The sequence below is a fragment of the Oncorhynchus nerka genome, linkage group LG11, assembly GCF_034236695.1.
Source record: "Oncorhynchus nerka isolate Pitt River linkage group LG11, Oner_Uvic_2.0, whole genome shotgun sequence".
Lineage (NCBI taxonomy): Eukaryota > Metazoa > Chordata > Actinopteri > Salmoniformes > Salmonidae > Oncorhynchus > Oncorhynchus nerka.
Window position 1 is genome coordinate 35,370,398 of NC_088406.1, and position 13,509 is coordinate 35,383,906.

The window sequence follows — 13,509 nt, forward strand, 5'->3', positions numbered from 1 at the left end:
GAGGCTATTTTGTAAATGACAACGCCAAAGTCAAGGATCGGTAGGATAGTCAGTTTTCCGAGGGTATGTTTGTTTAGCAGCATGAGTGAAGGATGCTTTGGTGCGAAATAGGAAGCCGATTCTACATTTAATTTTGGATTGGAGATGCTTAATGTGAGTCTGGAAGGAGAGTTTACAGTCTAACCAGACACCTATTTGTAGATGTCCCCATATTCTAAGTCAGAACCGTCCAGAGTAGTGATGCTGGACGGGCAGGCAGGTGCTGGTAGCGATCGGTTAAAGAGCATGCATTTAGTTTTACTTGCATTTAAGAGCAGTTGGAGGCCACGGAAGGAGAGTACGGCATTGAAGCTTGTCTGGATGTTAGTTAACACAGTGTCCAAAGAAGGGCCAGAAGTATACAGAATGGTGTCGTCTGCGTAGAGGTGGACAAGAGAATCACCAGCAGCAAGAGCGACATCATTGATGTATACAGAGAAAAGAGTCGGCACGAGAATTGAACCCTGTGGCACCCCCATAGAGACTGCCAGAGTTCCGGACAACAGGCCCTCCGATTTGACACACTGAACTCTGTCTGAGAAGTAGTTGGTGAACCAGGCGAGGCAGTCATTTGAGAAACTAAGGTTGTTGAGTTTGCCTATAAGAATGTGGTGATTGACAGAGTTGAAAGCCTTGGCCAGGTCTATGAATACAGCTGCACAGTATTGTCTCTTATCGATGGAGGTTATGATATCATTTAGGACATTGAGCGTGGCTGAGGTGCACCCATGACCAGCTCTGAAACCAGATTGCATAGCAGAGAAGGTACGGTGGGACTCGAAATGGTCTGTGATCTGTTTGTTAACTTGGCTTTCGAAGACCTTAGAAAGGCAGGATAGGTCTGTAGCAGTTTGGTTCTAGAGTGTATCCCCCTTTGAAGAGGGGGATGACCAGGGCAGCTTTCCAATCTTTGGGGATCTCAGACGATACGAAAGAGAGGTTGAACAGGCTAGTAATAGGGATTGCAACAATTTCATCTGATAATTTTATAGAGGGTCCAGATTGTCTAGCCCGGCTGATTTGTAGGGGTCCAGATTTTGCAGCTCTTTCAGAACATCAGCTATCCTGATTTGGGTGAAGGAGAAATGGGGGAGGTTTGGGCAAGTTGCTGTGGAGGGTGCAGGGCTGTTGACCAGGGGTAGGGGTGGCCAGGTGGAAAGCATGGCCAGCCGTAGAAAAATGCTTATTGAAATTCTCAATTATCGTGGATTTATTTATGTTTCCTAGCCTCAGTGCAGTGGGCGGCTGGGAGGAGGTGCTCTTATTCTCCATGGACTTTACAGTGTCCCAGACCTTTTTGGAGTTTGTGCTGCAGGATGCATTTCTGTTTGAAAAAGCTAGCCTTTGCTTTTCTAACTGCCTGTGTATATTGGTTCCTAACTTCCCTGAAAAGTTGCATATCGCGGGGGCTATTCGATGCAGTCAAGTGCAGTCAGGTCTGGAGTGAACCACGGGGTATATCTGTTCCTGGTTCTACATTTTTTGAATGGAGCATGCTTATTTAAGATTGTGAAGAAAGCACTTTTAAAGAATAACCAGGCATCTTCAACTGACGGAATGAGGTCAATATCCTTCCAGGATACCCGGGCCAGGTCGATTAGAAAGGCCTGCTCGCTGAAGTGTTTTAGGGAGCATTTGACATTGATGAAGGGTGACCCCTTAGAGGGTTGTTTGACTGCAGACCCATTACGGATGCAAGCAACGAGGCAGTGATCGCTGAGATCCTGGTTGAAGACAGCAGAGGTGTATTTGGAGGGAAGGTTGGTTAGGATGATATCTATGAGGGTTCCTGTGTTTACGGATTTGGGGTTGTACCTGGTAGGTTCATTGATAATTTGTGTGAGATTGAGGGCATCAAGCTTAGATTGTAGGATGGCCGGGGTGTTAAGCATGTCCCAGTTTAGGTCACCTAACAGCACGAACTCAATCAATTCACATATGGTGTCCAGGGCACCTGAACTGGTCGTCTAGTACGTTTCGGAACAGAGAGTAAAATGAGCATGTTTCTGGGCGCGGAAGAATAGATTCAAGGCATAATGTACAGACAACGTGGAGGTAAACCTAGGCATTGAGTGATGATGAGAGAGGTATTGTCTCTAGAGACATCAATTAAACCAGGTTAGGTCACCGCATGTGTGGGAGGTGGGACAAGAGGGTTAACTGAGGCATATTGAGCAGGGCTGGAGACTCTACGGTGAAATAAGACAATAATCACTGACCAAAACAGCAATGGACAAGGCATATTGACATTAGGGAGAGGCATGCGTAGACGAGTGATCACAGGGTCCAGTGAGGAGCTGGGCGGGCTGGAGACACGGCGATTCAGACACCTAGCGGGCCGGGGCTAGCAGGCTAGCAGAAGGGCCTTAGAGGGACGTTGCGACCGAAGAAGTCTGTTGTAGCCCCCTCATGCAGTTACATCGGCAGACCAGTTGTGATGGATCAGCAGGGGTTGCTTCAGGATAGAGACATTAGCCAGGAGAAGCCAATCGGATAGCAGCTAGCTGCGATGATCCAGGTGAAGAGGTTCAGAGCTTGCGTTATGAATCCGGAGATATGGAGAAAAATAAGTCCGATAAGCTCTGGGTTGAAACGCGCTGTGCAGACTGGCAGGAGTTGTCTGGGCTAAAGGTTAGCTGATGACCGCTAGCAGTGGCTAGCTGACTACTAGCTAGTAGCTAGCTTCTGTTGGGGGTTCCGGTTCTAAAGTAAAGAAAATAGCAGATCTATACCACATTGGGTGAGGCGGGTTGAAAAATATAAAAAATATATGCGAAGAAAAAATATATATAAAGATATATACACGGGACACGACAAGATGAAGACAAAGACGCCTGACTGCTATGCCACTTGTGAATTATATATTATCACTTGTGAATGATGTATTATCACTTGTGAATGATGCCCAGCGTGTGCAGTAAAGGCAAGAAACAGCACATGCCTTTTTTCTGTGTGACCTTTTCAAATCATAGTCGCACACCTCATGTAGTCTAGCCCATAAGCCTATATGTTTTGATAAGGTTTGTATCACAATTTAAGTGACCAAATTACTTCTTAAAATTAAGCACATTAATCCGCTTTACAACTGGTGTAGAGCCTTACTGGTATACAAAGTGGGTGCGTGAGTTTCAAGTTTAGGGAAGATAAATTTCACCATAAATATGCACCTTTATAATAAAGCATTACATCCATAATCTCATTTGCGGTCACTTTTGAGAACAGTGTTTTCCCGCTAATTGATTTTGGAATATTTGTGCTTATAGCCTACTGCCGTGTGCGCATTGCTGCACTTATAATGTGAAGAAATAGCCTAATAGTTAAAAAAAGTTAAGATAAACATTCTGATCTGTTGCATCAGCCTCATTGCTTTTTTTGTTGCACCAATTTCAATGATTTTACTGAGTTAATGTTCATTTGAGGAAATCAATCAATTGAAATAAATTCCTTAGGCCATAATCTATGGATTTCACATGACTGGGAACAGATACCTTGAAAAAAATGGGCCTCAGGATCTTGTTGCGGTGTTTTTGTGTATTGAAATTGCCAATCGATAAAATGGTATTGTGTTTGTTGTCCGTAGCTTATGCCTGCCCATACCATAACCTCACCGCCACCATGGGGCACTCTGTTCACAATGTTGACATCAGAATACCGCTCACCCACACGACGCCGTACACACAGTCTGCGGTTGTGAGGCCGGTTGGGCGTACTGCCACATTCTCTAAAACGACATTGGAGGCGGATCACAGTAGAGACATTAACATACAATTCTCTGCCAACAGCTCTGGTAGACATTCCTGCAGTCAGCAGGACAACTGCACGCTCCCTCAAAACTGTGGCATTTTAGAGTTACCTTTTATTGTCCCCCAGCACAAGGTACACATGTGTAATTATCATGCTGTTTGATCAGCTTCTTGATATGCCACATTTTCCAGGTTGATGGATTATCTTGGCAAAGGAGAAATGCTCACTAATAGGGATGTAAACAAATTTGGGCATTAAATTTGGGAGAAATAAGCTTTTTATGCATATGGAACATTTCCAGGATATTTTACTTCAGTTTATGAAACATGGACCAACACTTTACATGTTGCGTTGATATTTTTGTTCAGTGTAATTTGGGTTCTATCGCATCCCACAACTGTCCCAGAGTATGTTTGGAATATTTATTTCTCACACAGAAGGACAAGTTGACCAATAGAATAGGTAAACTTTTGTACTATGGGTGATAGTAGATTGACATAGGCTAGTGCTTTCGCTGTTCGTTAGGCCAATCATCTTGCTGGCTGACAAAAACTAAATGTGGACAGTTCTTCTAACATCTTCAATATGCACCTCGGAATTCGATAAGAGGGACACGCGTGCAGTTACGTCCCCGATGTGTCGGTCTTCACTTGTAGCCTACTTCGGAGTTGAGATGCCTGTGAGAAGGACCCGATCACGTGACGGGCAATGGCTAATAACAATTGAGATATCTGAGAGAGTCATGTAAGTGAGAGGTGCTTTGGACCACGGCTGCCAAGAGAAGGGAATTATAATTATTATATTCAGCCCAAGGGCAGAACGGCCACTTTGGCCGCAAAAGGCATGGATTTTTTAGGGGGCATTACGGCCACACAAGGGAGATGCCGCCAATCAATTCAAGGCACGGTGAGAATATTATCAAGTACTTGTCAAATTATGAATGAGAGACTGATGAAATGTGTGCAGCCTGCACAAGAAACAAAGCAGAGCTCATGCCTTCCATGCAACTTTTTTCAAATCATCATTAGTCACATCATGCAGCCTTAAAATATATGTATAAAAAAATCTAAACATACAATGTTTGTATAACAACTATAGTTGTTAAATTAAGCATTTAGGAATACCTATTTCCTTGTTAAGCGCTCAATACAGAGTAGCTGCACGTGCGCACTCCCTCGGAAATCATTTGGAGAAAATATCCTTTCTATTTTATTTGGCTAAATTCAATTGTATTCTTCATACTATAAAATAATATAAAATAATGCCATGGAATTCTAAGCCAATCTTGTATGCTAAATGAACTAGTGTGGCCCACAGCCATATGGCATAGCTAGATCAGGGCATAACATACGGACATTTCAGAGTATGCTATTCTGTTCTTCTGAAATAGCCAACATTTTCTTTATAACATGTTTCTTAAGACCTGTTTAAAATAAATAATGGATTTATTGTGATTCTGAGGGCTATATTAAATGGGTTTATTAGACTTTTTTTTTTTTTAATGTAGACGTTTCAAAAGGTCTGCATCAGTGGCTTGTAGGTTATGCGTGGAAGCCAGGAGATGCTAAACGTGTTTATGGTAATTACCGTAAGACTGGTAGTTAGGAGTATGATGGCACCAAGGTGTTGTCTGTATCATGTACGGTTCACAGATCATTGGGTCTTACAGGGGGGATGTATGGGTCAAAAAGGTCCTAAAATGGCCACTTTCATCATGATTTTACAAAAAAATGTAAAAAGCACATCAAACATTCTTCCTCCCAATGAAGTTTCTATGTGAGAATGTTGAGAACAATCTAACCCCCCAAAAAAAAAAATCTCTGTAAGCTCTGTGTGATTTCATCAAAGCCACCAGTAGGTGATGATTATCTCCCAAGCATGCTTGGCCTAATGGAAACAGGAGTTGTGTCCTGAATGGCACTCTATTCACTGTATTGTGCACTACTTTTAACCTGTCTAGGACTGGGACCCCATTCCGCTAGCGGAACCCCTCGCCAACAGCCAATGAAATTGCAGGGCACCAAATACAAATCAACAGAAATCTCATAAATCAAATTGCTCAAACATACAAGTATTAGGCATCATTTTTAAGATAACATTAATCCAGCCACAGTGTTTGATTTAAAAAATGCTTTACAGTGAAAGCTCCACAAACGATTATGTTAGTTCACCACCAACTCACAGAAAAACCCAGCCATTTTTCCAGCCAAAGAGAGGAGTCACAAAAAGCACAAATAGAGATCAAATTTATCACTAACCTTTGATGATCTTCATCAGATGACACTCATAGGACTTCATGTTACACAATACATATATGTTTTGTTCGATAAAGTGCATATTTATATAAAAACATCTCAGTATACTTTGGAGCGTTACGTTCACTAGTTCCAAAAACATCCGGTGATATTGCAGAGAGCCACATCATTTTACAGAAATACTCATTAGAAATGTCGATGAAAATACAATTGTTAGACATGGAAATATAGATACACTTCTCCGTAATGCAACCGCTGTGTCAGATTTCAAATACACTTTACGGAAAATCTGAGAACGGCACTCAGAGCCCAAACCAGCCAGAGAAATATCCACCATGTTGGGTAGTCAACATTATTCAAGTATAGCATTATAAATATTCACTTACCTTTGATGATCTTCATCAGAATGCACTCCCAGGAATCGCAGTTCCACAATAAATGCTTGTTTTGTTCGATAATGTCCATCATTTATGTCCATTTATGTCCAATAGCTTCTTTTGTTAGGGCGTTTGGTAAACAATTCCAAAAGCGCGTTCTCGTCCAGTCGGCCAAAAAGTTAAAAAAGTTATATTACAGGTCAAAGAAACTTGTCAAACTAAGTATAGAATCAATCTTTAGGATGTTTTTATCATAAAAGTTCAATAATGTTCCAACCGGAGAATTTCATTGTCTGTAGAAAAGCCTGCCATATGAGTTCTGTTATACTCACAGACATCATTCAAACAGTTTTAGAAACTTCAGAGTGTTTTCTATCCAATACTAATAATAATGTGCATATATTAGTATATGGGACTAAGTAGGAGGCAGTTCACTCTGGGCACGCTATTCATCCAAAAGTGAAAATGCTGCCCCCTATCCCAAACAAGTTAATCAAAGTCCTATTTGGAACTCAGTCTGTACCTGCAAAGGGTGTAACTTGAGGCAGAGGATGTCTTCGTCACTGCTGCACACCTGAGCATACTCCACCAGGGGGTCCTGGATCTTCCTGGCCACAGACACAGCCTGTCTCAGGAGAGGGGGGTAGTCCCGGAAATCTGCCTGTGGATTGGAGAAATAGAAAAATAAAGTACCAGTCAAAAGTTAGGACACATCTACTCATTCAAGGGTTTTTCTTTATTTTACTATTTTCTACATTGTAGAATAATAGTGAAGACATCAAAACTATGAAATAACACATACAGAATCATGTAGTAACTAAACAAATCAAAATATATGTTATATTTGAGATTCTTCAAAGTAGCCACCCTTCGCCTTGATAACAGCTTCGCACACTCTTGGCATTCTTTCAATCAGCTTCACCTGGAATGCTTTTCCAACAGTCTTGACGGAGTTTCCACATATGCTGAGCACTTGTTGGCTGCTTTTCTCATCCAAAACCATCTCAATTGGGTTGAGGTCGGGTGATTGTGGAGGCCAGGTCATCTGATGCAGCACTCCATCACACTCCTTCTTGGTCAAATAGCCCTTACACAGCCTGGAGGTGAATAATCTTTTTTGGTTACAACATGATTCCATATGTGTTATGTCATTGTTGTGATGTCTTCACTATTATTATATAATATAGAAAATAGTAAAAAGAAAGAAGAACCCTTGAATGAGTAGGTGTGTCCAAACTTATGACTGGTACTGTATGTAGAGTTAAGAGAAAAATCTATTTAACTGTCACTCACTCCACAATATTACAGTCATTGGCAATACATATTACATATTTAAAAACCACATTGTGGACCACTCAGAGAGAGTTTCTGGAGGTACAGTATGTAGAAAACCTTCAATGTAGACAAAATTGAGATGAGGAAATGTCTTGTGAGAATAAAGAAAACATGTTTGGGAAATGAGGGCAGGACTTGACCTCTGACTTCTTGCTGTTCATGTAGAGCATGGCCAGTTCATTATCAACCAGCTCCACCCCGATGGTGGGGAAGGAGGACTCCTGCTCCAGCTCACTGGCAGTGCGTTTAATGTCCTCAATCACCATCTGGGCGTCCCTGCACAGGGAGTGGAGGGGGAACATTACAAACGTTCAGGATGTGCGTCCCAAATGGCACCCAAGTAGTGCACTATATAGGGAATAGGGTGCTGTTTGGGATGCACCTCAGTCATGTTAGTAAGCTTCTTCAAACAGTAGTCTAAGAAGGCCACAGGTGAAAGAAACCAGGAGAGGGTTGCAAACCTGTTCTCCCCAGCTATAGCGATGATGTGAGGCTTCTTGCTGTTCAGAAACTTCTTCAGGGTTTCAATATCGTGGATCTAAAGGTATGGTAGGACAAATATTACAATATTTACTACAAATATGGTCAACAATGGATGGTATGGTTATCTGAGCTTCTTCAAAACTCTTGCTCTGTGTCCCAAATGGACCCTATTCCCTACAGAGTGCACTACTTCTTTCCGGAGCCCTATGGTACGAAATAAAAGTATAAAAATGTATGCACTCACTACACTAATTGTAAGTCGCTCTGGACAAGAGCGTCTGCTAAATGACTAACATGTAAATGGGTGCCATTTAGGACTCACACTTGGTTTGGTTTTATATATACCTTTTTCTCCCTTTCATCCTCCCTCCATGCGTTCCTCCTCTTCAGGAAGTAAGGAAGCCTGAGGAAATCCCCCACCTCTCCGTCACCATTCACGAGGGCACAGAACACTGGGGTGTCTCTGTAGACAGACAGAGGTTTGCAGTGAATAATAACTATGTCACAAACATAGAGTTCCTATTCAATTTCTCGAGGGGTTATGTCATAAACCCTCAATGTTCCAGAATGGGGTGAAAATGGTAGCCATATTGGCCAGGGAGAAATCAAAACCAGTCTAATTCGAATTAATGACAGTAGAGGCATACTTTGGAAAACAAAAGTAAGGAAAACAAAAGTAAGGCATGTGATATTTAAAAAATTGTGTAATAGAATTATTGTCAACCCAAAATATTTTCATATAATTATAAATACAGTTTTATACACATTTTCTGTGTAAATAGCCTCTAAAATACATGCAAACAGACTGTAATTGTCAAACATTTTGTTTTCTTGGAAAGCTTTGAGTGCTATTATACTGTATGATACAATATCAGTACTTGTTGCATTTACAACTTGACTAAGTTCTATCATCAACTGATTTAGCCAGTGTATGGCTGTGGATTGACTGCATAGATGCAGTAAAGAGGTCAATGGAACTCAACCAAAATAATGGAAATACCATGGAAACGCGTGGGGTGAAAGATGCCATTGGGAAAAGATCCTGAATCTCCTCATTGCCCTCCAGCAAAATTAGACTACATTTAGGCTATTGTTTATACGTGTCATGGTCACCAATCAACTGCATTACAGTTAAAAAGACTGACTAACACCACTTCTCTGTACAAGCTGTGCGGGAGGTAGCCTAGTGGTTAGAGAGCTGGACTAGTAACCGAAAGGTTGCAAGATCGAATCCCCGAGCTGACAAGGTAAAAATCTGTCATTTGGCCCCTGAACAAGGCCATCATTGAACATAAGAATTTGTTCTTAACTGACTTGCCTAGTTAAATAAATAATTTTTAAAATGCTACTAGCTTATACAAAGGGAGTTAGCATAGCAGTCACTCAATACTTCTAAACCTGAGAAGGAACTACATCTAAATGTTATGCAGTGAAAACAGCCAAATATATCCAAATTGGACTTTAGTAACCATATTGTGGGCCAGACTTGACAAATATCCATTTTGATTGATCAGATTTGTGGAATGTGCGCCAATCCGGTGTCCTTCTATCCCCCACGGTCTGCGTTCCATCGACCTCTTATCACATCTATTGATTAAATGGAATGTTGGCATATTGGCAGTTCATTTGAGACAGTTAGAGAGACCCTATTCCCTATATGGTGCACTACTTTTGCCTAGAGGCACATAGGGTCTAGTCAAAAGTTGTACACTACATAGGGACTAGGGTGAAATTTGGGACACAAACAAAGTGAAGTCAGAGACAGTGTGCAGTACTTTACCTGCTGGATGAGAAGGCCACTCCCAGCACGCGGATCCCTTTGCCGTGGGCCTCAGACATGAGCTCCTCATCCTCCTCCTCCACTTGTTGGTCAGGCCGATAGGGCGCCACCTTCAGCCAGTTATACAGCTTCCTGCTGCAGGCCTGAGGGGCGGGCAACCACTATCACAACACTGTAGCAGGCTCAACATACATCAATGCTCTGAGCCGCCTGCTTTGGAAAGTCAATACCAGAATAAGAAAATAAGTCATCAATACCAAAGTAGCAATGACGTCACATCAAAGTAAAGAAAATAAGAAGTTTAAATGTTGAGGTAATGTCTTCACAATATATCACAATAGATGTTGCTGCAGAAGATGTATCCTTGGGTGTGTGTGCGTGTGAGGGGGGAAGCGGGGGGGAGGAGTACCTTAATGATGTTCTCCTTTGCTTCTGCAATAAGTTTGTTCTTCAGCTCTTTCGCCATCTGCGGGTAAAGGAACTGTTTGAGGGATCGTTCAATGGCCAGAGTGCGCTGTCTGTTCCACTCCTGAACCTGGTGGCTGAACTCATCTCTGTAGTAAAACTGCTTTATCTCTTCATAGTACGCCTGGTCACCTCCGTACCTGCTCAACAAACATAGTGATATCATCGATACTTGACTGATTCAGGACAGTATACATGTAAAAAAGAATACATTTTGGAATATGTTATTACATGGTATTAATATGTTATTACATGTTATTAATGGTTATTTCATGATATTAATATATTATTACACAAGCTCAGAACCTGCGTTGCAAATGGTACCCTACTCCCTACATCAGTGGTTCCCAAACTTTTTATAGTCCCGTACCCCTTCAAACATTCAACCTCCAGCTGTGTACCCCCTCTAGCACCAGGTTCAGCACACTCTCAAATGTTGTTTTTTGCCATCATTGTAAGCCTGCCACACACACACACTATACAATACATTTATTAAACATAAGAATGAGTGTGAGTTTTTGTCACAATCCGTTTCGTGGGGAATGACAAAGAGCTCTTATAGGACCAGGGCACAAATAAAAATAATCAATCATTTTGCTCTTTATTTAGCCATCTTACATATAAAACCTTATTTGTTCATCAAAAATGGTAAATAACTCACCACAAGTTAATGAGAAGGGTGTTATTGAAAGGATGCACATAACTCTGCAATGTTGGGTTGTATTGAAGAGAGTCTCAGTCTTAAAGCATTTTCCACACACGGTCTGTATTTAGTTTTCATGCTAGTGAGGGCCGAGAATCCACTCTCACATAGGTATGTGGTTGCAAAGGGCATCAGTGTCTTAACAGCGCTATTTGCCAAGGCAGGATACTCTGAACGCAGCCCTATCCATAAATCTGGCAGTGGCTTCAAATTAAATTAAATTTCCACAGAACCGCTTGTTGCAATTTCGATGAGGCTCTCTTGTTCAGATATCGGTAAGTGGACTGGAGGCAGGGAATAAAAGGGATAATGAATCCAGTTGTGTGGTCCATTTCGGGAAAGTACCTTCGTAATTGCGCACCCAACTCACTCATGTGCTTCGCTATATCACATTTGACATTGTCCGTAAAGCTTGAGTTAATTTGCACACAAAAAAACATGATGATGGAAAGACCTCTGCATTGTCCTTGTTAATGCAGACAGAGAAGAGCTCCAACTTCTTAATAATAGCCTCAATTCTGTCCCGGAGAGTCCCTGTTATTCTAGATTCAGATCATTCAGGCGAGAAAAAAACATAACCCAGATAGGCCACTCGTGTCAGAAACTCGTCATCATGCAAGAGGTCAGACAAGTGAAAATTAGTAAAGAAAACTTTAAACTTGTCTCTTGTCAATATTTTGCCCCTTGATAACCAGCGCACTTCTGTATGTTGTAAAAGCGTTATTTGGTCACTGCCATTTTCATTGCATAATGCAGAAAATACACGAGCGTTCAGGGGCCTTGCTTTAACAAAATTAAGCATTGTCACTGTCGTGTTCAAAACGTCTTTCAAGATGTCAGGCATTCCCTTGGCAGCAAGAGCCTCTCGTTGGATGATGCAGTGTACTCAAGTGGCGTCGGGAGCAACTGCTTGCACATGTGTTAACCCTCCACTATGTCTCCCTGTCATGGCTTTTGCGCAATCGGTACAGATACCAACACATCTTGACCACCAATGTCTATTTGATGTCACAAAGCTGTCTAGTAGTTTTAAAATACCCTCTCCTGTTGTCCTGGTTTCCAGTGGTTTGCAGAAGAGGATGTCTTCCTTAATTGACGCCTCATAAATGTAACAGACATATACCAGGAGCTGTGCCAGGGCCGCCACGTCTGTTGACTCATCCAACCGTAACGCATAGAATTCACTGGCTTGTATGCGAATCAGTAATTGTTTCAAAACATCTCCTGCCATGTCACTGCTGTGTCGTGAAACAGTGTTGTTTGATGTATAGTCTGTAATGTCTGTATATTTTTTGGGGGCCTTTTCCCCAAGCATTGTCCCAGCCATATCTACGGCAGCAGGAAGAATTAAGTCCTCCACAATAGTAGGGGCTTGTCTGTCCTAGCCACTCGGTAGCTCACCATATAAGACGCTTCTAGCCCCTTCTTATTAATGGTATCTGTTGCTTTTATACATGTTTTACTAATCGAAAGTCTTCTGAATTCTCGCTCAAAAAACTCCTGTGGTTTATTTTTCAAATTGGCATGTTTAGTTTCTAAATTTCTGTGCAAGAGCAAAGGTTTCCCGTGACAGAGTAACGGTTAATGTGATTGGATGTTAATTATTTGACTAGGCTACCTGTATTTGACATTGTGTTGTTATTTCGAAGAAACACTAGATGGTTTATTTTTATTTTTGGCAGTGAAACGAGGCTACTCAGGTGAGAAAAAAACATCACCCAAATGTATAGCCCTGTTGGAAAATCTAAATGGACTGTTTGAAAATGTGAATCACATTTTTATTTGGCTTACCCCCGACGGCATTGCACTTATCCCTGGGAATACCGCCCTACATAAATGCACTAAATATGACCAGAGCGTAGTGCACTATTTAGTGAATATGGGGCCATTTGGGATGCTGACAATGTTATTAATGTTATTACACAACGTTATACAAAAAGCCCTCACCCCTTCACTCCAATCAGGTCAATACAGATGTTTATGGTGAGCAGGCCCTCTTCCTCTGCCTGGAACATCTTGAGGAACTGGTCTCCATTCAGCTCCTTTACAGGCTTGTTTTTCAGATACTTAAATGAGTAACCATAATGGGCCTCATCCACATCCTATAGGAGAGATTAGACCACATACATGTCTGGTAGAGTACTTCAAACTAGATCACGACATATATATATATGCACTAACTGTAAGTCGCTAAATGACTAAATGTAAAAATATGAGTCAATGAAAAGAACATGTTAGATGTATTTTTTCTATACAGTATGTACTGTGCCATCAGAAAGTATTCATACCCCTTGACTTATTACACATTTTGATGTCTTACAGCCTGAA

At 41.5% G+C, this 13,509-nt stretch overlaps 1 protein-coding gene across 1 annotated transcript in view; it reads right to left on the bottom strand.

Moving 5' to 3' along the window:
- LOC115136763 (transcription elongation factor SPT6-like) overlaps window positions 1–13,509 on the bottom strand; it is a 32,378-nt gene that overhangs the window by 9,274 nt on the left and 9,595 nt on the right. The window contains exons 16-22 of the mRNA XM_029672520.2: window positions 13,129–13,283; window positions 10,423–10,618; window positions 10,014–10,156; window positions 8,579–8,696; window positions 8,212–8,288; window positions 7,891–8,026; window positions 6,939–7,076 (exon numbers count right to left, since the gene is read on the bottom strand). Of these exons, the coding sequence (XP_029528380.1) occupies window positions 6,939–7,076; window positions 7,891–8,026; window positions 8,212–8,288; window positions 8,579–8,696; window positions 10,014–10,156; window positions 10,423–10,618; window positions 13,129–13,283 (963 nt within the window). The remainder of the gene's footprint in view (window positions 1–6,938; window positions 7,077–7,890; window positions 8,027–8,211; window positions 8,289–8,578; window positions 8,697–10,013; window positions 10,157–10,422; window positions 10,619–13,128; window positions 13,284–13,509) is intronic.